At 40.8% G+C, this 26,489-nt stretch overlaps 1 protein-coding gene across 2 annotated transcripts in view; it reads right to left on the bottom strand.

Annotated features, from left to right (window-relative positions):
• The window catches only part of lnx2a (ligand of numb-protein X 2a), a 66,592-nt gene that overhangs the window by 35,892 nt on the left and 4,211 nt on the right, over nt 1-26,489 (bottom strand). Inside the window, exon 2 of one of the 2 annotated variants that reach the window (XM_034169125.1) lies at nt 19,308-19,873. In XM_034169125.1, the coding sequence (XP_034025016.1) occupies nt 19,308-19,711 (404 nt within the window). In that variant the 5' untranslated portion in view covers nt 19,712-19,873. Of the gene's footprint in view, nt 1-19,307; nt 19,874-26,489 lie in introns of those variants that run through there. The other variant, XM_034169131.1, reaches the window with a different exon arrangement.

The raw sequence follows: 26,489 nt of genomic DNA, 5'->3' as shown, positions 1-26,489 counted from the left end.
AAGAATGAACGCACACTTTTGGATTTAGGCTTACTTAATACCAAACAACGTGTATCCCTATATTGGAAGAAATCCCATAGACCAACACTGGACCAATGGTTACGACAAATGACATTGACTCTCCCACTGGAAAGGATTACATATATGTTGAAGGACAAAGTGCATGAATTTGAAGATATCTGGAGGCCTTTCATTTCACTTATTAAAAAGATGTGACCAGAAGAAGACTAGGTTTGGGACTATTTGATTGTGTAGAGACTATGGGGCAGTGCAGTCTCGTTTGAACCCCCTTACTCATTACAGGAAGAAGATTCAACAATAATATGAAGAAAAAAATGAAATATATGGACTAGGAGTGGGCGATATGAGCTAAAATTAATGGGGCAGCGCAGTCTCGTTTGAAACCCTGCATGATATTGCGGGATTTGACCACTTCCGGGGACAGCCTGCCTTTGCACAACACAAACACAGCATCACTTCACAGGGAAAGATGGTGTACTGTTTTGTTTTTGGCTGAAATCACCAAAGCAGTCACGAAAAGTGCAGTTTTTTTGGCTTCCCAGTGGAGAAGGGAAGACGAGTCAAATGAGAGAGGTTGTGCTGATAAGTTTTAGTGAGATTTAATGTGAATAATGATAATGGGGCTGTCTCCGAAAGTACAATTTTTGTGTCATGTACTCATTCATTTAACCGCTTTATCGTTGTCAGAGTCATTCAGAGTTGGACCTGGAAAGAACACTCAGTTTACACACACAGAAAATGATCACGCAAGAGACACTGAATTTATTTTCCTGATCAGGAGAGAACAAACGAGGAGCTCCTTCATCAAGAACTGTCATCTGCTCTGAAGGTCATACATAAAAGCATATAGGAGTGACAATATCACAAAACAATGGAAAGACACAAAGTCTGGTCTCACGTTGATATGAAAACTGTTATGGCTTTGAGCCAACAGTCTCCTAGGCTTCTCATAATAATGTCCAGCCCTGAACCAGCGTTCCGGTCACACTGCTCTTCCCTCAAGGCTGAACGTTGATTAAAGATGCACATCTGCGCTTAGCAAAAACATAACTCTAGCAAAACAGTCTGCACATTCTAGCAAAACAGTCTGTACATTGACTAAGCCAAAGATCATCTGCTCACTTTCTCGTTTGACAGTTTTAATGATCACTTGAGCAGTTCATTGTATATGATTGCTTTTACAATAAGTAATTATTTAAAGGAATAATGGTACATGAACTCTCACACATGCATATATGTATATATGAAAAATAGAGAACAGCATCAAAGACATGATCACAGAGAGTATATCAAAGTGAAGACATTAAGATTTGATACTATATATTGAACACCAATATTGATAATATATAGAAAACCCTGTCATTCTTCCCTCCTGTTTATCGAATTTCAATGTCTACATGCTCAACATCACAAAGCCACCACCTCCAACTGTGGACTTTCAGCGGCCTGATAATTTTCGCAGAAACAACAAAACCTTACACCCAGAGGAATTAACGAACACAATTGACAGGACGCCCAGTCTAGATGGGGCGACCTGGAGCATCATGCGATTGAAACAGGAAAATATAGTCACAGTCCAGCAGCAAACCATCAACTGTGGCGGAAATCATCCGTTGAGCCATTGATCAAGCAAGAGGAATCATACAACAAATCATAACACATAGTAAGTCCAAAGAAAAAAAACAACAATGGGGTGAGCAGTTTAGCAGGATGTGATACCACAATCCGAAGAAGAGCCATGAGGTCCAGCTACCGTTCGTAATAAAGTCTATACTCACAGTGCTCCTCAATAACGTCAGAGTATGAATAGCTACTATATTGTTCTAGTTACCCCAGTACATACAATAGTAAGAATTTAGATGAAGCACATTCAACATACAACACAATTCAGCGGTTCCCATCAGATACATACCCGTTGAACACCAATTCTTTGTATAAATATTTAAACTGATTGATATTTGGACATCGTTGGAGTTTCTCAGGTAGCTTATTCCAATTTTTTTGGCCACAAACAGAGACATAGAAGCATTTCCTGGTCGTCCTTGCACCTGCAACTTTAAAACGATACAAACCCCTTAAATTATATATTCCTTCTCTTTGCATAAAATATCCTTGAATTCTGAGCGGTACATGCTTATTTTTTGACTTTATACATCAATTGAACAGTCTTAAATAAATCATGGTGCTTTAAAATCTTTGATTTAATAAACAGTGGACTGGTATGATCCTGATAACCTGCATTATGAATTATTCTTAATGCTCTTTTTTTTTAAAGGTTGAATAATGGTTGTACTGTATTGTTGTAGTTATTGCCCTATACTTCAGCACCATAAGTCAAGTAAGGTGCAATCAATGTGCAATACAGAGTATGTAGTGCTTTCTCTTGACTATGTTGAATATGTGCTTTCCAGTTGGTCCTGTCATTGATGACCACACCTAACGACTTGTTCTCCCCTGATCAGGAAAAGAAATTCAGTGTCTCTTGCGTGATCATTTTCTGTGTGTGTAAACTGAGTTGCGAGGAAAAAAACCCGTAATGTCTTTCTTGGTTTGTCTCTTGGCTTAAACACTGTAGGGTGTGAGGCAAAAGCCTGGCTGTAAAGTGTTAAATTTTACTCTCTGAGAGAGAAAGAGAAAAGTCAGGTGGCGCAGTGGTTAAAGACCATCTGTTACGGAGCCATGTGCGCGCGCTGCACTCCCGCTGTGTCAGACACCTGATGTGGCTGTTGGCTTCAGATTGAGCCGGCAGCGGTTACAATTGGCAATTAATAAAGCAAGAGACAACTAAAAGACCACCTTTGGGTCCGGAACAGCGCGTAAAAAACTGTACAGTGTTAGGTCGGTGAAACCTTCGGTGGACGAGCCATAAAATTCTGATATAAAAACCGGTTGGAGCAGAAGCGTGATAACAGCGGAGCTAAAACGTGATAACAGCTGAAGCACAGTGGTGTAAATGTGTTTGTGTGAATGTGTGTGTTTTTATGACCGAGGACGTGCGCAACTGAATCGCGGGGGGCCTGTCACCAGTTTTAACCCACTGGCAGAAACGAAGCCCTGTCTGTGAAGTAGGTTGTAAGCGTTCTATACGCGCCACACCTGTTTGTGAACCTACGAGTCTGAAAAGAAGCCATAAGCAAGGTCACCCACCCCTCAGAGGTCGAAGTGGTGACACTTTTCAGACTGATCGGTGACCAAACAGTGAAAAAAAGAACAACAGCCTGTTCGTTTAGATCTCCCTATGAGATAACCCCATGAACAGCTAAAATGGGTAACAGTTGTTGTTCTCACAGCCAACATGACACACAGTCAAATGATGTTAGATACATGGAGACAAAAGATCCGGCTCGAAGGACCAAGATGTCAGAGTCGTTCAGAGTTGGACCTGGAAAGAACAATTCAGTTTACACACAGAAATTGATCATGCAAGAGACACTGAATTTCTTTTCCTGATCAGGAGAGAACAAACGGGGAGCTCCTTCATCAAGAACTGTCGTCTGCTCTGAAGGTCCCGCCCATTTGCTTCTCCTTTTTATTGAATACAGTTACATACAAGCATATAGGAGTGACAATATCATAAAACAATGGAAAGACACAAAGTCTGGTCTCACGTTGATATGAAAACTATTATGGCTTTGAGCCCACAGTCTCCTAGGCTTCTCATAATAATGTCCAGCCCTGAACCAGCGTTCCGGTCACACTGCTCTTCCCTCAAGGCTGAACGTTGATTAAAGATGCACATTTGCACTTAGCAAAAACATAACTCTAGCAAAACAGTTTGCACATTCTAGCAAAACAGTCTGCACATTGACTAAGCCAAAGATCATCTGTTCACTTTCTCATTTGACAGTTTTAATGATCACTTGAGCAGTTCAGTGTATATGATTGCTTTGACAATAAGTAATTATTTAAAGGAATAATGGTACATGAACTCTCACACATGCATATATGTATATATGAAAAATAGAGAACAGCATCAAAGACATGATCACAGAGAGTATATCAAAGTGAAGAGATTAAGATTTGATAAAATATATTGAACACCAATATTGATAATATATAGAAAACCCTGTCAATTGCCCACCCTCAAATGAGAGTATGGTGCCCAATTGGTGCACTTGTTTGCTTTATTTTTGTTATGCTATATTATGTCATGGGTTCTGTAGGTGTGTGCTTCATTTGCATTGTCAGAGTTCAGGCCAGGTCACGTCTGGGACCACATACTGGTGCTACACGCATTGTGACTTTCACCACACTACAGAGCCAGGAACACAAGCGGTCCATCCACACCCCTCAAAAGTATCATGGCTTCAGCCAATATGGACGTCCCTTTGGCCTTCTGGAGCCACTGGGGTCAGCACTGAGGCACCTACATACAGGAGTATGCCTGAGAAACATCCCACATGGCCAAAATGTCATCCTTGTTGTTCCATCTCAATAGAAGCAATTGCATAGAGTCTCATCCGCTTCACACTAGGGCATCTGATGATACCACTAGCCGATGGGACAATATAAGACTTCCTTCTTAGTGGCTGAAAACCAAAATGTGCTTTCTAGCAGCAGTAGTTCCTAAGATACAGTGAGGGATGCGTTCACTAGGACAAAGGTCAAAAATGCCATTTATGGTCAAGTTCAGGAAACTGTTTAATTGGAATATATACCAAGAGTTGATTTCTCACCTCAGCTTTCTAAGACTGAACTGAATTTATTATTAAAATTGAATTGAATTTATTAGACACCCATGCATAACAGAAATTCACTCGTATACAAACAACCAAACTCATAACAGAAAAGTCAAAGGCAAAAGAAATATAAGAAAATAAACAAAATACATGGTGCCTAAAGGCGTAGGCAGAAGCAACGCTTAACGCCTACCCCTCTGTATAAAATCAAATCAAACCAGGCATATATGCCTGTTGATAGACAATTATATCCAACACAATCTGAACAACAGCAACACATATCTACAAATAAAAGAAGTCAAACATTTCTCCAGACAGCTCCTCCCTGAAAAAACAAACAAAAAAACAAAGGTTCCAGTATACCAGCATCTACATATAACACAACTCAACCATATTCATCTAATACATACCATTTCTCTGTATAAACATTTGAACCGGTTAATATCGTCGCTTAAGTTTCTCTGGTAAATAATTCCATTTTTTTGGACCACAAATGGAGACACAGAAGCACCTCCTATTCTTCCTAGCGCCAACAATTTTAAAATAAAACAAACCCCTTAAATTATAAATTCCTTCTCTCTGTGTAAAATATTATTGAATTTTGAAAGGTAATTGTTTATTTCTCGCTTCATGCATCAGTTTAACAGTCTTAAATGAAATCATATCATAAAGTTTTAATATCTTTGATTTAATAAACAACGGATTGGTATGATCCCGAAACCCTGAATTATGAATTACTCTTAATACTCTTTTTTGAAGGATGAATAATGATTATAATGTAGTTTTATAGTTATTGCCCCAAACTTCAGCACAGTAAGTCGAGAAAGTTGCAATCAATGCACAATACAAAGTTTGTAGCGATTTACCATCTAGAATGTACTTTGCCTTGTTTAGTACTGCAATACTTTTAGAAACTTTCTTTTGGATATGTTGAATATGCGCTTTCCACTTAATTCTATCAATAATCACACCCAACAACTTATTCTCCTTGACACAATCTATATTTACCCTAAGTATATTGAACTGTATTTGTACATCCTGTTTATAATTTTCAAATACATCATTTTAGTTTTAGACCAATTTAATGACAATTTGTTCATATCAAACCAACTCTTCAACTTCATCATTTCAGTTCTCAAACAATAATTGCTGCAAATTCTCTCCAGAACAAAACAGGTTTGTGTAATCAGCAAAGAGAACTGCTTTAAACACATTGGAAACTTTACATAAATCTTTAATCTATAAAATAAATAATTTTGGTCCCAGCACAGAGCCCTGGGGAACCCCGCAAATGATATCCAGATATGCAGAACAGCAGTCCCAGATTTGAACAAACTGCGTCCGGTTTTGCAAATAACTTTTAATCCAATTCAGAGCCACTCCTCTAATCCCACAAAGTTCCAACTTTTGAAATAATATGTTATGACTGATTGTGTCAAAAGCCTTTTTTAAGTCAATAAATAGACCTGTTACTAATTCCCTTTGGTCCACGTGTTTATTGATCTCTTTGATTGCATTGCACAAAGCCAAAGCAGTGGACCTTTTCGCTCTGAACCCATATTGACTGTCATCAAGCAGGTTGTGAAGTTCCATAAATCTATCCAGTCTGTTATTGTAAAGTTTGTCCAGTATCTTAGAAAACTGGGACAATAAAGACACAGGCCTATAGTTAGTAAAAAGACGTTTGTCACCAGATTTAAATAAAGGTATCACCTTTGCCACTTTCATACCATTTGGAACAATTTGTATATGCTAATGGTTTAGCAATTTCTGGAATTATCTGCTTTACTAAGGTCATATGTACATCATTATGATCAACTGATTTTTTACTTTTACATGTGCTGACTACCACAACTTCCCTCTCATCAACCAGGCCAAGAAACATTGTATGTGGATTTCTCTCAATTAATTGCAGGTTTACTCATGTAGTGTGTGGAATGTCAGCTGCTAAATCTGGCCCAGCATTAGCAAAAAATGTATTAAAATTGTTCACTACTTGGTTCATGTCATATTCATCTTTACTGTAATAAGTAAAGTAAGCTGGGTAATTATTTGATTTGGGTTTATTTCTTAAAATACTATTCAGTATTTTCTATGTTTCCTTTATGTTATTTTTATTATCATTTAGAATATTTCCAAAGTATAATTTTTTTACAATTCCGCATAATGGTTGTTAATATATTTTGATAGTACTTATATTTAATCTCAGCCTCTCTTGATTTACTTCTAATAAAATCTCTATATAACATATTTTTCTTCTTACACACCTTTTGCAGTCCCTTTGTTATCCATGGATGGGCCATATACTTGTTATTTACACTGCAATGTAAAATTGGACAATTTTTGTTACATATATCAAGAAATATATTTTCGAATTCGACATATGCTAAATTAGCATCGTTCTCTGTATAAATGGAATTCCAATCCTGCAGACGTAAATCAATTTTAGAGCGGTAATAGCTTCTTCAGATTGCAAACGTTTTCGATATTGTATTTTCTCCTTCCATTTAGTATTCAAATTCATCTCTGTTACTATAAAAAATGGTAAGTGGTCACTGGTATCATTGATCAGTAAACCACTTATTGTTTTAGTATCGGTATCATTTGTAAGTATATCATCAATGGGTAGCTGACTGAGAAGTTATTCTTGAAGGCCTAGTAATTTTTGGATATAAATTTAAGCTACCCAAGGTATTAATGAAATCATCTGTCACTTTATGTTGATGCAGATTTAAAAGATCAATATTTGTATCTCCACAGACAAATACTCGCTTATTACCCATCTGTGAAAAATACAAGGTCTGCGAGAAAAGAAACCAACAGTTTTATTTTTTAAAAAAATCTATATGGATTTGAATCACGTGTGATTACATCAGCCAAGCTTGAACCCTCGTGCGCATGAGTGAGTTTTTTCACGCCTGTCGGTGACGTCATTCGCCTCTGAGCACGCCTTGTGGAAGGAGTGGTCCAGCCCCCTCGTCGGAATTCCTTTGTCTGAGAAGTTGCTGAGAGACTGGCGTTGTGCTTGATCAAAATTTTTTCAAAAACTGTGAGGCACATCCGAGTGGACACCATTCGAGAAATTCAGCTGGTTTTCGGTGAAAATTTTAACGGCTGATGAGAGATTTTGGATTGTTTCTATCGCTGTAAGGACTTCCCACGGAGTGGGACGTCGCGCAGCGCTCCAAGGCGATGTTGTCATCCTGTTTCAAGCTGAAAACCTCCAAATTTAAGCCTCTGTTGACCCAGGACGTCGTGAGAGAACAGAGAACTTTCAGAAGAGGTCGGAATCAGCAGTTTATCCGGACATTCCACTGTTAAAGGAGATTTTTTTAATGAAAGACGTGCGGATGGATTGGCGCGTTGGCTCGCAGCCGGCGCGGCACGCCCGCCACAGGAAAAACACCTCCGTGTTGATAACCATTTGTAAAATCCAGGCGGCTTTTGGTGGCTTTCAGTTGAGTGAGTATCTGAGAAATTGTTTAACAGCAGGGCATGTTCCAACTTGTCCTTAAGGCTTCCAACGGAGGTGTTTTTCCTGTGGCGGGCGCGCCGCACCGGCTGCGAGCCGACGCGCCAATCCGTCCGCACGTCTTTCATTAAAAAAATCTCCTTTAACAGTGGAATGTCCGGATAAACTGCTGATTCCGACCTCTTCTGAAAGTTCTCTGTTCTCTCACGATGTCCTGGGTCAACAGAGGCTTAAACTTGGAGGTTTTCAGCTTGAAACAGGATGGCGACGTCGCCTTGGAGCGCTGCGCGACATCCCGCTCCGTGGGAAGTCCTTACAGCGATAGAAACAATCCAAAACCTCTCATCAGCCGTTAAAATTTTCACCGAAAACCAGCTGAATTTCTTGAATGGTGTCCACTCAGATGTGCCTCACAGTTTTTGAAAAAATTTTGATCAAGCACAGCGCCAGTCTCTCAGCAACTTCTCAGACAAAGGAATTCCGACGAGGGGGCTGGACCACTCCTTCCACAAGGCGTGCTCACAGGCGAATGACATCACTGACAGGCATGAAAAAACTCATGCATGCCCATGAGGGTTCAAGCTTGGCTGATGTAATCACACGTGATTCAAATCCATATGGTTTTTAAAAAAAAAAAATAATGTCGGATACTTTTCTCACAGACCTCGTATTTCTCAACCCAATTTTGAAATTATTAATTTTTTGAGCCAGGAGCTCTATAAATACAACTAATAATTATAGCTTTACCTATTCCCAAACATATTTCAATTGTGATACATTCCAAAAGATTTTCTACGGCCATTGTCACTTGATCATTGATTTTGTATTTAAGCCTTTTATCAACATACAATGCTACTCCACCACCTGTATTACATCTATTCAGATGATTAAATTTATAACCCTCCAATTCATAATTTGAATTGTCAACGTCAGCAAGCCAAGTTTCCGTTATAGCAATTATACTGAAAGGTTGGCAGAATTGTTTTAAATAGTCTTTAATACTCCCAAAATTCTTGTACAAACTCCTACCGTTAAAGTGGATTATTGAGAACTTCCCATCCCATATAGTGCACTTATTGTACTGTTCCTCAGTATAATACTGGCAATTACTATTTAGAGAAAAATAAAAATGATTGTCCGGGTCTATCTCATATTCCCAATCTTGAATATGATGTTCCGTATACTGAAAAGGTTGTAATTCTTGTACAGAAATAAATTCAAAAGGATCAGCTGTCATCATAAAATGAAAACACAATTAACATCAAACTCCAAATAATGTAAACATAAGCATACCATGGAAACCACTGCCCCCAATTAATCCTACCCATGTTCATTTAACAACACAGACATAATCATTATTAAACCAAACAAATACCCATCATTTAAATCTTTCCAAATCCGAAAGTTCTCTTATCACTATAACTTTAGTTTTTTCCGGTGCACCATTTGACTTAATCATCACTTTACAATTTCCTGTCCAATTCGCCTGAATTTTCTGTTGCTTCCGGAGGATTCTAGCTTCTCTTGCTATATCAGCATTTTTCTTCGTCAACTGTTCATTAACATAAACATTTGTTCCTCTCAATTTCCTGGCCTGCCTCAACAAATCATTCTTAAATTTCCTGTTCGCAAACTTGATGATAATGGTTGGTTTGGCCTCGTTATCCTTCTTAGATAATGAGTGACAATCTGCAATGTCACTGTTATTAATGTGGATGTCCTTTGAGGAAAAAAAATTGATCTGTTGCTCCAGGGAATATGTTTCTTCCTGCGTTTCATCCATAGTTCCAGCGCTGTTAGATCTGACAGATGGGTGAATTTTATTGCTTTTGGCGATCACCATGGCAATGCTTCAGTTTCTGATACAATATTGTGTTGGAACCTGAAGAAACTCGCATCTTGGAAATAATTTGACACCAAAATTAAGACTGTAATACCAGGTGTTCTTGAGATACTACATAATGTCCACAGAAGCACACAGTCAAATCAAATCAAATCAAATCAATTTTATTTATATAGCGCCAAATCACAACAAACAGTTGCCCCAAGGCGCTTTATATTGTAAGGCAAAGCCATACAATAATTACGGAAAAACCCCAACGGTCAAAACGACCCCGTGAGCAAGCACTTGGCAACAGTGGGAAGGAAAAACTCCCCCTTAACAGGAAGAAACCTCCAGCAGAACCAGGCTCAGGGAGGGGCAGTCTTCTGCTGGGACTGGTTGGGGCTGAGGGAGAGAACCAGGAAAAAGACATGCTGTGGAGGGGAGCAGAGATCAATCACTAATGATTAAATGCAGAGTGGTGCATACAGAGCAAAAAGAGAAAGAAACACTCAGTGCATCATGGGAACCCCGCAGCAGTCTACGTCTATAGCAGCATAACTAAGGGATGGTTCAGGGTCACCTGATCCAGCCCTAACTATAAGCTTTAGCAAAAACGAAAGTTTTAAGCCTAATCTTAAAAGTAGAGAGGGTGTCTGTCTCCCTGATCTGAATTGGGAGCTGGTTCCACAGGAGAGGAGCCTGAAAGCTGAAGGCTCTGCCTCCCATTCTACTCTTACAAACCCTAGGAACTACAAGTAAGCCTGCAGTCAGAGCGAAGCACTCTATTGGGGTGAAATGGTACTATGAGGTCCCTAAGATAAGATGGGACCTGATTATTCAAAACCTTATAAGTAAGAAGAAGAATTTTAAATTCTATTCTAGAATTAACAGGAAGCCAATGAAGAGAGGCCAATATGGGTGAGATATGCTCTCTCCTTCTAGTCCCTGTCAGTACTCTAGCTGCAGCATTTTGAATTAACTGAAGGCTTTTCAGGGAACTTTTAGGACAACCTGATAATAATGAATTACAATAGTCCAACCTAGAGGAAATAAATGCATGAATTAGTTTTTCAGCATCACTCTGAGACAAGACCTTTCTAATTTTAGAGATATTGCGCAAATGCAAAAAAGCAGTCCTACATATTTGTTTAATATCAATCAATCAATCAATCAATCAACTTTTTTCTTATATAGCGCCAAATCACAACAAACAGTTGCCCCAAGGCGCTCTATATTGTAAGGCAAGGCCATACAACAACCATGAAAAACCCCAACGGTCAAAACGACCCCCTATGAGCAAGCACTTGGCTACAGTGGGAAGGAAAAACTCCCTTTTAACAGGAAGAAACCTCCAGCAGAACCAGGCTCAGGGAGGGGCAGTCTTCTGCTGAGACTGGTTGGGGCTGAGGGAAAGAACCAGGAAAAAGACATGCTGTGAAGGGGGGCAGAGATCGATCACTAATGATTAAATGCAGAGTGATGCATACGGAGCAAAAAGAGAAAGAAACAGTGCATCATGGGAACCCCCCCACAGTCTACGTCTAAAGCAGCATAACCAAGGGATGGTCCAGGGTCACCTGATCCAGCCCTAACTATAAGCCTTAGCGAAAAGGAAAGTTTTAAGCCTAATCTTAAAAGTAGAGAGGGTATCTGTCTCCCTGATCTGAATTGGGAGCTGGTTCCACAGGAGAGGAGCCTGAAAGCTGAAGGCTCTGCCTCCCATTCTACTCTTACAAACCCTAGGAACTACAAGTAAGCCTGCAGTCTGAGAGCGAAGCGCTCTAATGGGGTAATATGGTACTACGAGGTCCCTAAGATAAGATGGGACCTGATTATTCAAAACCTTATAAGTAAGAAGAAGAATTTTAAATTCTATTCTAGAATTAACAGGAAGCCAATGAAGAGAGGCCAACACGGGTGAGATATGCTCTCTCCTGCTAGTCCCCGTCAGTACTCTAGCTGCAGCATTCTGAACCAACTGAAGGCTTTTTAGGGAACTTTAGGACAACCTGATAATAATGAATTACAATAGTCCCAGCCTAGAGGAAATAAATGCATGAATTAATTTTTCAGCATCACTCTGAGACAAGACCTTTCTGATTTTAGAGATATTGCGTAAATGCAAAAAGGCAGTCCTACATATTTGTTTAATATGCGCTTTGAATGACATATCCTGATCAAAAATGACTCCAAGATTTCTCACAGTATTACTAGAGATCAGGGAAATGCCATCCAGAGTAACGATCTGGTTAGACACCATGCTTCTAAGATTGTGGGGCCAAGTACAATAACTTCAGTTTTATCTGAGTTTAAAAGCAGGAAATTAGAGGTCATCCATGTCTTTATGTCTGTAAGACAATCCTGCAGTTTAGCTAATTGGTGTGTATCCTCTGGCTTCATGGATAGATAAAGCTGGGTATCATCTGCGTAACAATGAAAATTTAAGCAATACCGTCTAATAATACTGCCTAAGGGAAGCATGTATAAAGTGAATAAAATTGGTCCTAGCACAGAACCTTGTGGAACTCCATAATTAACTTTAGTCTGTGAAGAAGATTCACCATTTACATGAACAAACTGTAATCTATTAGACAAATATGATTCAAACCACCGCAGCGCAGTGCCTTTAATACCTATGACATGCTCTAATCTGTGTAATAAAATTTTATGGTCAACAGTATCAAAAGCAGCACTGAGGTCCAACAAAACAAGCACAGAGATAAGTCCACTGTCCGAAGCCATAAGAAGATCATTTGTAACCTTCACTAATGCTGTTTCTGTACTATGATGAATTCTAAAACCTGACTGAAACTCTTCAAATAGACCATTCCTCTGCAGGTGATCAGTTAGCTGTTTTACAACTACCCTCTCAAGAATCTTTGAGAGAAAAGGAAGGTTGGAGATTGGCCTATAATTAGCTAAGATAGCTGGGTCAAGTGATGGCTTTTTAAGTAATGGTTTAATTACTGCCAACTTAAAGGCCTGTGGTACATAACCAACTAACAAAGATAGATTGATCATATTTAAGATTGAAGCATTGAATAATGGTAGGACTTCCTTGAGCAGCCTGGCAGGAATGGGGTCTAATAAACATGTTGATGGTTTGGATGAAGTAACTAATGAAAATAACTCAGACAGAACAATCGGAGAGAAAGAGTCTAACCAAATACCGGCATCACTGAAAGCAGCCAAAGATAACGATACATCTTTGGGATGGTTATGAGTAATTTTTTCTCTAATAGTCAAAATTTTGTTAGCAAAGAAAGTCATGAAGTCATTACTAGTTAAAGTTAATGGAATACTCAGCTCAATAGAGCTCTGACTCTTTGTCAGCCTGGCTACAGTGCTGAAAAGAAACCTGGGGTTGTTCTTATTTTCTTCAATTAGTGATGAGTAGAAAGATGTCCTAGCTTTACGGAGGGCTTTTTTATAGAGCAACAAACTCTTTTTCCAGGCTAAGTGAAGATCTTCTAAATTAGTGAGACGCCATTTCCTCTCCAACTTACGGGTTATCTGCTTTAAGCTACGAGTTTGTGAGTTATACCACGGAGTCAGACATTTCTGATTTAAAGCTCTCTTTTTCAGAGGAGCTACAGCATCCAAGGTTGTCTTCAATGAGGATGTAAAACTATTGACGAGATACTCTAACTCCCTTACAGAGTTTAGGTAGCTACTCTGCTCTGTGTTGGTATATGACATCAGAGAACATAAAGAAGGAATCATATCCTTAAACCTAGTTACAGCGCTTTCTGAAAGACTTCTAGTGTAATGAAACTTATTCCCCACTGCAGGGTAGTCCATCAGAGTAAATGTAAATGTTATTAAAAAATGATCAGACAGAAGGGAGTTTTCAGGGAATACTGTTAAGTCTTCTATTTCCATACCATAAGTCAGAACAAGATCTAAGATATGATTAAAGTGGTGGGTGGACTCATTTACTTTTTGAGCAAAGCCAATAGAGTCTAATAATAGATTAAATGCAGTGTTGAGGCTGTCATTCTCAGCATCTGTGTGGATGTTAAAATCGCCCACTATAATTATCTTATCTGAGCTAAGCACTAAGTCAGACAAAAGGTCTGAAAATTCACAGAGAAACTCACAGTAACGACCAGGTGGACGATAGATAATAACAAATAAAACTGGTTTTTGAGACTTCCAATTTGGATGGACAAGACTAAGAGACAAGCTTTCAAATGAATTAAAGCTCTGTCTAGGTTTTTGATTAATTAATAAGCTGGAATAGAAGATTGCTGCTAATCCTCCGCCACGGCCCGTGCTATGAGCATTCTGACAGTTAGTGTGACTCGGGGGTGTTGACTCATTTAAACTAACATATTCATCCTGCTGTAACCAGGTTTCTGTTAGGCAGAATAAATCAATACGTTGATCAATTATTATATCATTTACCAACAGGGACTTAGAAGAGAGAGACCTAATGTTTAATAGACCACATTTAACTGTTTTAGTCTGTGGTGCAATTGAAGGTGCTATATTATTTTTTCTTTTTGAATTTTTATGCTTAAATAGATTTTTGCTGATTATTGGTGGCCTGGGAGCAGGCACCGTCTCCACGGGGACGGGGCAACGAGGGGACGGCAGGCGGAGAGAAGCTGCAGAGAGGTGTATAAGACCACAGCTCTGCCTCCTGGTCCCAACGCTGGACAGTCACAGTTTGGAGGATCCAAGAAAATTGGCCAGATTTCTAGAAATGAGAGCTGCTCCATCCAAAGTGGGATGGATGCCGTCTCTCCTAACAAGACCAGGTTTTCCCCAGAAGCTTTGCCAATTATCAATGAAGCCCACCTCATTTTTTGGACACCACTCAGACAGCCAGCAATTCAAGGAGAACATGCGGCTAAACATGTCACTCCCGGTCTGATTGGGGAGGGGCCCAGAGAAAACAACAGAGTCCGACATTGTTTTTGCAAAGTTACACACCGATTTAATGTTAATTTTAGTGACCTCCGATTGGCGTAACCGAGTGTCATTACTGCCGACATGAATTACAATCTTACCAAATTTACGCTTAGCCTTAGCCAGCAATTTCAAATGTCCTTCGATGTCGCCTGCTCTGGCCCCCGGAAGACAATTGACAATGGTTGCTGGTGTCGCTAACTTCACATTTCTCAAAACAGAGTCGGCAATAACCAGAGTTTGATCCTCGGCGAGAGTATCGTCGAGTGGGGAAAAACGGTTAGAGATGTGAACGGGTTGACGGTGTACACGGGGCTTCTGTTTAGGGCTACGCTTCCTCCTCACAGTCACCCAGTCAGCCTGCTTTCCCGACTGCCCGGGATCTGCCAGGGGGGAACTAACGGCGGCTAAGCTACCTTGGTCCGCACCGACTACAGGGGCCTGGCTAGCTGTAGAATTTTCCACGGTGCGGAGCCGAGTCTCCAATTCGCCCAGCCTGGCCTCCAAAGCTACGAATAAGCTGCACTTATTACAAGTACCGTTACTGCTAAAGGAGGCCGAGGAATAACTAAACATTTCACACCCAGAGCAGAAAAGTACGGGAGAGACAGGAGAAACCGCCATGCTAAATCGGCTAAGAGCTAGTAGCTACGCAACCTAGCGGATTCCTAAAAACACACAAAGTGAATAATGTGTAAATAATTTAGAGGTGATTCAGCAGAAGGAGTGCCCCAATCAAGTCACCAAACAGGCCATGAAGCAGCACAGGCAACGCACGACAACAGCGAACGCACGACAACGGTGCTAAAATAAAATAAAAATCGACTAAACACGCTGTGGAGCAGCACAGGTAACGCACGACAACAGTGCTAAAAAAATAAATAAATAAATAAATAAATAAATAAATAAATAAAAACGAAAGCGTTAGCAAGCTAGTTAGCTTGCCAACGCTGATGAAAGTTAGCTGATAAAAGTGCTCCGTCGCGATGTTTCGACCGTTAGAGGTCTTCCTTAGGCGTTGGAGCACAATAAAAAAGTAAAAAAAGTAAAAAGGTAAAAAAGTAAAAAAGTAAAAAAAATATGTATAAATATGTATAAAATAATATGCGCACTGAATGACATATCCTGATCAAAAATGACTCCAAGATTTCTCACAGTATTATTAGAGGTCAGGGTAATGCCATCCAGAGTAAGGATCTGGTTAGACACCATGTTTCTAAGATTTGTGGGGCCAAGTACAATAACTTCAGTTTTATCTGAGTTTAAAAGCAGGAAATTAGAGGTCATCCATGTCTTTATGTCTGTAAGACAATCCTGCAGTTTAGCTAATTGGTGTGTGTCCTCTGGCTTCATGGACAGATAAAGCTGAGTATCATCTGCGTAACAATGAAAATTTAAGCAATGCCGTCTAATAATACTGCCTAAGGGAAACATGTATAAAGTGAATAAAATTGGTCCTAGCACAGAACCTTGTGGAACTCCATAATTAACCTTAGTCTGTGAAGAAGATTCCCCATTTACCTGAACAAAATGTAATCTATTAGATAAATATGATTCAAACCACCGCAGCGCAGTGCCTTTAATACCTATGGCATGCTCTAATCTCTGTAATAAAATTTTATGCTCAACAGTATCAAAAGCTGCACTGAGGTCTAACAGAACAAGCACAGAAATGAGTCCACTGTCTGAGGCCATAAGACGATCATTTGTAACCTTCACTAATGCTGTTTCTGTACTATGATGAATTCTAAAACCTGACAAACTCTTCAAATAGACCATTCCTCTGCAGATGATCAGTTAGCTGTTTTACAACTACCCTTTCAAGAATTTTTGAGAGAAAAGGAAGGTTGGAGATTGGCCTGTAATTAGCTAAGATAGCTGGGTCAAGTGATGGCTTTTTAAGTAATGGTTTAATTACTGCCACCTTAAAAGCCTGTGGTACATAGCCAACTAATAAAGATAGACTGATCATATTTAAGATCAAAGCATTAATTAATGGTAGGGCTTCCTTGAGCAGCCTGGTAGGAATGGGGTCTAATAGACATGTTGATGGTTTGGAGGAAGTAACTAATGAAAATAACTCAGAACAATCGGAGAGAAAGAGTCTAACCAATTACCGGCATCACTGAAAGCAGCCAAAGATAACGATATGTCTTTGGGATGGTTATGAGTAATTTTTTCTCTAATAGTTAAAATTTTATTAGCAAAGAAAGTCATGAAGTCATTACTAGTTAAAGTTAAAGGAATACTTGGCTCAATAGAGCTCTGACTCTTTGTCAGCCTGGCTACAGTGCTGAAAAGAAACCTGGGGTTGTTCTTATTTTCTTCAATTAGTGATGAGTAGTAAGATGTCCTAGCTTTACGGAGGGCTTTTTTATAGAGCAACAGACTCTTTTTCCAGGCTAAGTGAAGATCTTCTAAATTAGTGAGACGCCATTTCCTCTCCAACTTACGGGTTATCTGCTTTAAGCTGCGAGTTTGTGAGTTATACCACGGAGTCAGGCACTTCTGATTTAAGGCTCTCTTTTTCAGAGGAGCTACAGCATCCAAAGTTGTCTTCAATGAGGATGTAAAACTACTGACGAGATACTCTATCTCACTTACAGAGTTTAGGTAGCTACTCTGCCCTGTGTTGGTATATGGCATTAGAGAACATAAAGAAGGAATCATATCTGTAAACCTAGTTACAGCGCTTTCTGAAAGACTTCTAGTGTAATGAATCTTATTCCCCACTGCTGGGTAGTCCATCAGAGTAAATGTAAATGTTATTAAGAAATGATCAGACAGAAGGGAGTTTTCAGGGAATACTGTTAAGCCTTCAATTTCCATACCATAAGTCAGAACAAGATCTAAGATATGATTAAAGTGGTGGGTGGACTCATTTACATTTTGAGCAAAGCCAATTGAGTCTAATAATAGATTAAATGCAGTGTTGAGGCTGTCATTCTCAGCATCTGTGTGGATGTTAAAATCGCCCACTATAATTATCTTATCTGAGCCAAGCACTAAGTCAGACAAAAGGTCTGAAAATTCACAGAGAAACTCTCAGTAATGACTAGGTGGACGATAGATAATAACAAATAAAACTGGTTTTTGGGACTTCCAGTTTGGATGGACAAGACTAAGAGTCAAGCTTTCAAATGAATTAAAGCTCTGTCTGGGTTTTTGATTAATTAATAAACTGGAATGGAAGATTGCTGCTAATCCTCCGCCTCGGCCCGTGCTACGAGCATTCCGGCAGTTAGTGTGACTCGGGGGTGTTGACTCATTTAAACTAACATATTCATCCTGCTGTAACCAGTTTTCTGTAAGGCAGAATAAATCAATATGTTGATCAATTATTATATCATTTACTAACAGGGACTTAGAAGAGAGAGATCTAATGTTTAATAGACCACATTTAACTGTTTTAGTCTGTGGTGCAGTTGAAGGTGCTATATTATTTTTTCTTTTTTAATTTTTATGCTTAAATAGATTTTTACTGGTTATTGGTGGTCTGGGAGTAGGCACCATCTCTACAGGGATGGGGTAATGAGGGGATGGCAGGGGGAGAGAAGCTGCAGAGAGGTGTGTAAGACTACAACTCTGCTTCCTGGTCCCAACTCTGGATAGTCACGGTTTGGAGGATTTAAGAAAATTGGCCAGATTTCTGGAAATGAGAGCTGCTCCATCCAAAGTGGGATGGATGCCGTCTCTCCTAACAAGACCAGGTTTTCCCCAGAAGCTTTGCCAATTATTGTGTCGCCGAGTGGGGGAAAAACGGTTAGAAATGTTAACAGGTCGGCGGTGTACACGGGGCTTCTGTTTAGGGCTATGCTTCCTCCTCACAGTCACCCAGTCGGCCTGCTTTCCCGGCTGCTCGGGATCTGCCGGAGGGGAACTAACGGCGGCTAAGCTACCTTGGTCCGCACCAACTACAGGGGCCTGGCTAGCTGTAGGATTTTCCAAGGTGCGGAGCCGAGTCTCCAATTCGCCCAGCCTGGCCTCTGAAGCTACGAATAAGCTACACCTATTACAAGTACCATTACTGCTAAAGGAGGCCGAGGAATAACTAAACATTTCACACCCAGAGTAGAAAAGTGCGGGAGAGACAGGAGAAGCCGCTATGCTAAACCGGCTAAGAGCTAGTAGCTGCGCTAAGCTAGCGGATTCCTAAAAACACACGAAGTGAATAATGTGTAAATAATTTAGAGGTGATTCAGCAGAGGGAGTGCTTTAGTTAAGGCACGTGAAGATTACACTGTGAAACAAATCGTTATCTAGTTATCTAGATCAATCTAACTGCGCAGATTAAACAGCTAACAGATACAGCAAAACACCACTGTGCTCCGGAACAGGAAGTAATACAATACCGCAGTGAGAGCCAACCACCAGAGGTAGTAGTAGGCGGCGTTACCTGTATTTGAGGTGTGCCTCCAGGTCACAGCGAGGCATGCTGAGGGAGCAGACATCATTTAAAGGGCAGGAAATGGACAGCTTATCCAACAGCTTATGAACGAGGATGCTGGATCTGCGACATGCCTGCAGCTGGAGTCGTGCCCTGTCCAGCGGGCAGAAGTCCCTCTCCTGGAGGAAGCTACGTAGGCAACGAGCGCAGAAGGTGTGTCCACACGGCGTGTCAAGTGGCTGTACTAGAGGTTGTAGACAGATATGGCACACCAGGTCATCATCCACTTCCAGGCGGTAGTTGTAAAGATGGGTCTCCCAGCTGCGGTGGATTTGACCACACTCAGAGCAAAGAGGCTCCAGGGCTGGATCTGATGGTCCTGTGAGACCCACTTCTTCACTTGGGCTGCCCATTTCTCCTCTTTAAACACAATTCAGCTTTGGCACAAATGATTCCAGTGGGGATGCAGAGCAGGCAGGTGGGGGAGGTGCACACACTCCTATTCCATAAGCCTCACAAGTTGTGCAGCTTGCCGAATGGACAGATGCCCCTCGGATGGGAAATGGCACATTACCCTGTGGGTCAGAAGGGGAAAGAGGGCTAAACAGCTGTTTTATAAACACAAGGATCTGATTACATGCTTATGCATTCATGTGGCAGATACTTCGTGCACGTGTCTGCATGAGCATGCACAACATCGTGCTTGTATGTCAGTGAGCATGCTGAGATTATGGACTACTGCTCTTCTCTACTAATCTGACTGTATAATCTGTCTTTTGCTCTCGCCTGCTGCAATCTTCCAATTCCATCAAGAGGGAATTATATGGAATTGAGGCAGAGAGAGGTCACAGATCAGGGGAAGTAGGCTGGGGAAGCAAGCAAAAGGAGAAAGTAGAACATTATATAGTATGAAAAAGTGAGAGGTACGAGGTCTGTCCATAAAGTATCGTACCTTTTTATTTTTTTCTAAAACTATATGGATTTCATTCATATGTTTTTACGTCAGACATGCTTGAACCCTCGTGCGCATGCGTGAGTTTTTCCACGCTTGTCGGTGACGTCATTCGCCTGTGAGCACGCCTTGTGGAAGGAGTGGTCCCGCCCCCTCGTCGGATTTTCATTGTCTGGAAATGGCGGAATGAAAAGGACTTTTTTCCATCAAACTTTTTTCAGAAGCTGTTAGAGACTGGCACCTAGAAACCATTCAAAAAATTTATCTGGTTTTCAGTGAAAATTTTACGGGCTAAGCATGTCTGACGTAAAAACATGAATGAAATCCATATAGTTTTTGAAAAAAATAAAAAGGTACGATACTTTATGGACAGACCTCGTACATGAGGGAAAGGCTGTACAGATCATTGAACCTTCTTCAACAATGCTGAGAAACTCATGTCATTGCTTGGCCATGGATTCATTGAGAAGTTTAGTCTTTCCTCAGTTTACCTTCATCATGAATTTTCATCTTTCATTATGCTGGTTCATGCTAAAGTTTCTGTGTAATTTTGCAAATTGTGTAAACTCCGTTTCTTTCTTTCATTCTTCTAGGAAACCCTGCAAATTCGTATTTAAGGTTCCCGTTCCAGTGTAACTTTGAAAGGCGTGCATATTTCGATCACAGTAAGCAGTGCCACTCCTGCCCCAGGTCAGGTCTTTGAAGATCAGTCTGAACCACACCAAGACAAGTACAATGCTGATTCTGCCTATCGTGTCCTATAAGCAAAGTGTCTGTCCTGCTCCAATAACCGGCCCTGCCGTGAGGCCGTCCATGTCTCCCATTCCAATTCAGTAAATTAGAAGGCACTCAGAGCGCATACCTCCGCCAAGTCCACATACTACTTGAAACTTCTTTTGGATCATGGATCCAAAATCTGTTCCGAAATTCAAAATAAAAATCCCTCATCTTCTGGGACATCATCTGCTCACCAAATTTCATCAACATCCTCTCACAACTTTCTGAGTTAAATGCTAGTATGTGCCAAACATTGTTCTGGATCTCATTTCCACACTATATTCTGGATCATCTCCAAAACTGAATCACATTCATTACTTCTGGTATTCTGCTACCAGACAAACAAACAGAGGGAGAACCTTTTTCATATTTAAGCTTCAGAGATCCAAAGGATCCAAAAGACCTAGGATAGAATTTCGCCAAACATTGTACGTGACAACAAAATACTTGATCACAATCAACATTTTTGTTTAAAAAAATAGCACTCAACACAAGTTAAAACAAAATCTCCTGAGGTAGAGGGCTGACAAACCACAATACAAGGGTGCGCTGCTCCGTGTTGTGTGACACAGCGCAGCGCTGCTCTTACAGACAGAAAGCAGTCTTTGATGACTCTATGTGCGCAGCAGTCAGTGCGTGCGGGAGAGAAAAAAAGCTTGAGTATCGATCTTTTGACACGAGGATTGTTCAATATCAATACCAGCATTGGTATCGATATTAGGATCGATCCGCCCACCTCTAGCTCCAACCTGTCTCTCACTCTCGCAGAGCTACACACACAGACAGGAACTGATCTCTCTCTCTCTCTGTGCTTGGCTTGACTCCTGCTCACGTTGCTGCTCTCTTCAGCACTCCTTAGGTTTTTTTCAGCTTGTCTCTATTTTGGTATAATATTTATTTAAAGTTACTTGGTGAACTTGATTCAGAACATACGCCGTGCATTTGACAAGACAGAGCTGAAAACGGCTTGTGTCGCATCCGCCACTGCCTCCAGCCAGGTCATGTTTTTTTTTTTTTTTTTCTTAATACCGTATGCTTGTTTGGCTGGTGATATAAAGTCAGTTCAGTTGGAAAACTTTGCTCGTGGTGCTTTTGAGAAGAATGCAGTATTATTTCCCTGTTTGCCATCACTGGATGTTTGCATGAATCACAAAGTTCACACAGAGCATTAAAAAATAAACAGTCTTACACATATAGCTGAACACACAAAGTGGTCTATATTAATATTTTTATTGTATATGGCTGCATGCAGTATCTGACACTTTCTCACTGCAGTTCATAAAAATAAATATATTACAAATATTACAAATGAAGCTTTATATACTGTATATCGGATTTGTATAGGCTTTGAATACAGTAGATATTTTAACTGTCACATAGTGCTCACATACTCCCTCTCTCTCTCTCTCTCTCTTATACAATGAGTGATACAGACGGTACTTCAGCTGACATTGAAGCAGGCAATATCACTCGCAGTAGCAGTAGTAGTAGTGGTATCACCCACCTTGCCCCCACTGAGACCAATATTGCATCTGGTGATGGAGATCCTCCTCCACCAAAAACCAAAATGACCTCTGCAGTATGGGACTCTTTCACTGTTTGTGAAAATGATCCCTCCAAAGCCATGTGTAAGCTTTGCAAGTCCAAAATAAGCAGAGGTAGAGATCCAAAACATTAATACAACATCTCTACATAACCATCTGAAATATGTTCATCACATGAGACAGCCCACTGTATCAACCACCTCCTCCTCCACCTCTCCTGGCAGCATTTCTTCTCAGGACACTGGTGTTCAACTGAGTGCTGCTAAGGGCTCACCTTCTTCTTCCTCTTCACCAATAATCACTGCATTTACAGCAAAGCAGCCATTCTCTGCAAACCATCCCAGGTCAAAAAAAAAAAAAAAATTACAGAGATGATTGGCAAAATGATCTGCACTGATCTTGAGCCTTTCTCTGTGGTGGAGAGGAGAGGTTTCAAGTCTCTTGTTGCCTTTTTAGAGCCCACGTATAAGATCCCGTCAAGGCACGATTTCAGTAGAACTGTAGTGCCTGAGCTGTATGAGGCAATGAGAGGGGAGCTGGTCCAGTCACTCAAGGCAGCTGATGGAGATGTCATCAACCTCACTACCGATCTCTGGACCAGCAATCACAATGCCCATGCATACCTCTGTATAACTGTGAACTGGTGCGAACGTGTGGGTGAATCATCAAAGCTGAGGAAAGCAGGGCTGCTAAATGTTGGTGTGCTGGACATTGTGCACACAGCAAACAACACTCTGTGCTGCCTGAAAGAAAAGATGAGACAATGGAAAGAGTCTGTTGGACAGCCTGTTAGAGTGAAGTTTGTCGTGTCCGATAATGCAGCCAACATGGTGAAGGCTTTAAGTGAATTTGGACACATGCGTTGCGTGTCCCATACACTTCACTTGGTGGTGATCAAGGCACTGGAGCAGGACAGGATTGTGACATCCCTTCTGTCCAAAGCCAGGACCATCTCTGGCTATATTCATCGCTCAAGCAAACCCAACAACAGACTACATGAGCTGCAAACACAGCTGAACCCCCCCCAGCACACTGTCATAACAGATGTAAAAACAAGGTGGAACTATATGTTCTACATGCTCCAGTGGTTGGTGGAGCAGTGCAGGGCTGTGCAGATTATGACACAGGAGTCTAACATGGGTAGAGCTCCGACAGTCATCTACCCAAATGAGTGGAGGTTGGCATCAGACATGCTCACTGTTCTGAGTCCTTTTGAGGAGGTCACACGGGCACTCTCAAAACACAGTGCCTCCATCTCTGAGGTCATCCCCCTACTGCATGGTTTGTGCTCCATCATCAGGTCACTGCATATGGGGGCTTGTGCAGCTGGTGAGGAATCTGAGGATGACGCTGATCATGTCATGGCTGGTGGTGATGATCAGGATGCCACAGAGGGGCAGGACCAGGATGGTGCAGTTGAGTTCAGGGAAAAGTTAGGAGCAGCAGCAAGGAAACTCGCAGCCAGTCTGAGCAAAGAACTAGAATGGAGTTTCGAACCCATCTTTGCAAACTCCACATTTCTGCTCGCCACTCTCCTTGACCCCAGATATAAGGCCAGCTGTTTCCCAAACAGTGTTGATGTGGATGCACTGAAGAGGACATTATTCCATAGGATGGAGCTCTGTGATCTTGTGGCTGCACCTGCAAGGAACACAGAAGAGACACCTGCCACCAGCAGCACTTCAGTCCTGTCCTTCCTGCAGAAAAAGAAATCGGCTGTTCCAAAGACGGCACATTTGCCATCAGGTGATGTGGAGGCCTACCTGGCAGATGGGGACATCAGCCTTACAGATGACCCAGTGAAATACCGGTCAGGCAAGCTCCAGTGCTGGCCCAATTTGACAGGCTTTGCACTGCAGAATCTCAGCTGTCCACCTACTAGTGTTCAGTCTGAGCGCGTTTTTAGCACAGCTGGAAATGTTGTCAGTCCACAACGAGCAAACCTAGACCCTAGCCATGTGGAACAACTGGTCTTCATTAAAGTAAATGAAGATCTGAAAAACAGCATAGGACTATTTGGTCAGTAGAACAACCTCTCTCTCTCGCCCTCTCACACAATCACACACACATGCACACACAGACACACACACACCTTAATGAACATTGTTTAACTTTGTGTGGGGAAAAAAAAATGCTAAGAACGTTAGGTAGTAAAAATAAATAAATAATTGAAAAAAAAAATCACAGTTTGATAACAAAATCAAAAGAAAGTTGTGTTGAGTATGACAACTCTTGTTCATGCATACTTAGGAGTTCATAATTTCCTACTACATTGAAGCTCAATTCTGAGGCTGTTCTGTTATTCATTCATACACTTAAGAGTATTCATGTTCTGAGTTTATAAAAAAACTTGTTCTGTAAATAGTTCATTAACTATTGTGATCAAAAACATATTCATGTTCTGAGTTTATTAAAAAACTTGTTCTGTAAATAGTTCATTAACTATTGTTATCAAAAACATATTCATGTTCTGAGTTTATAAAAAAAACTTGTTCTGTAAATAGTTCATTAACTATTGTGATCAAAAACATATTCATGTTCTGAGTTTATTAAAAAAACTTGTTCTGTAAACAGTTCCTTTACAGTTGTGACCAAAAACATTGAATCTCAATTCTGAGGCTGTTCTGTAAATAGTTTTCAAATAAACAATAAATATAGCAACTTCTGATCAATCCATATCAATTTCAGACTTAAAATAATGTACAAATTTAAGCCCTGCCACTTTTCAGTTAAACCACGCCCACTTCTGGTTTAGGCCACGCCCACGCCGAGTACAGATACCGATACCGATAATTTAGATGGTTGAACAAATACAGATACAGGTAGTGGTGTACTCGCTCATCCCTAGTCTCCACTTTGGCGGTTTTGACACCAATGTCAGATTCAGATGGTCTCGTAGAAGCCTGTTCCCATCTGACAAACAGGGCTCATCTGCTCAGAGGATGTGCACAATATGGGGTAAATCTAAAAACAGCCTGATAACTTGCTTTATTACTTGCATGCCTGACTAAATTCCTGTTCCTGGTCAAGTTCAGTTTCCTAATTCAAGTTATGCTTTGGTTGTACTTGTGTTCCTGACCAAAATCACTCGTGAACATTTAACATCATAGTGAAGCTGAACTGCCTGATCAAATTTCCAGTCAAGCTCCTTATTTGACTTTGAGTTTCAAGTTCATGCTTGTACAGCAGTCCACCAATCAAAGGTGGTACCTGTGTGGTGGTCTCAACATGTCCTGACCTTTATTTCCTGATACCTCTGCTTTTTTGGGGGGGGGCATCCATCTGATGAACCATGGGAGTATCCCCAGATGAGATCTGACACTACCCCATGTTTTCCGAAGAGTATCTGCCAAGTGTCAGTCACCATCAACACCAGTCTGCATAACCCACTGCCCCTGTAACAATGATCGTGTTTTACCAAAACTGGAGCAATTTTTCCTTTTGGCCCCGATACAAACTGACCTTTGTCACCATTTACTGTTTTTATCCCAAAACATTTAGTCAGTCCAAACTACAACTTTCTGGAATCTTTATGATCAGACAAATAACATGATGTACATTTCAATATGACTGGAGCATTTTTTTAAATTTTGACCCCTGCGTAATCCTTCACTGACCCCTACCTAGCTACAGCCCTGGGATGGCTACTATACGAGGTCTGTTAGAAAAGTATCCGGCCTTTTTATTTTTTGCAAAAACCATATGGATTTGAATCACGTGTGATTGCATCAGCCAAGCTTGAACCTTCATGCGCACGCGTGAGTTTTTTCACGCCTGTCGGTTGCGTCATTCGCCTGTGAGCAGGCTTTGAGTGAGCACTGGTCCTCCCCCCTCGTCGGATTTTCATTGTGAGGAAAATGTCTGAACGGCTGGAGCAGCGCTGCATCAAATTTTTCCAGAAACTGTGAGAGACAGCCA

The sequence above is a fragment of the Thalassophryne amazonica genome, chromosome 1, assembly GCF_902500255.1.
Source record: "Thalassophryne amazonica chromosome 1, fThaAma1.1, whole genome shotgun sequence".
Lineage (NCBI taxonomy): Eukaryota > Metazoa > Chordata > Actinopteri > Batrachoidiformes > Batrachoididae > Thalassophryne > Thalassophryne amazonica.
Note: the sequence above shows the minus strand (reverse complement) of the source record. Positions and strands in the feature narration are given on the sequence as shown.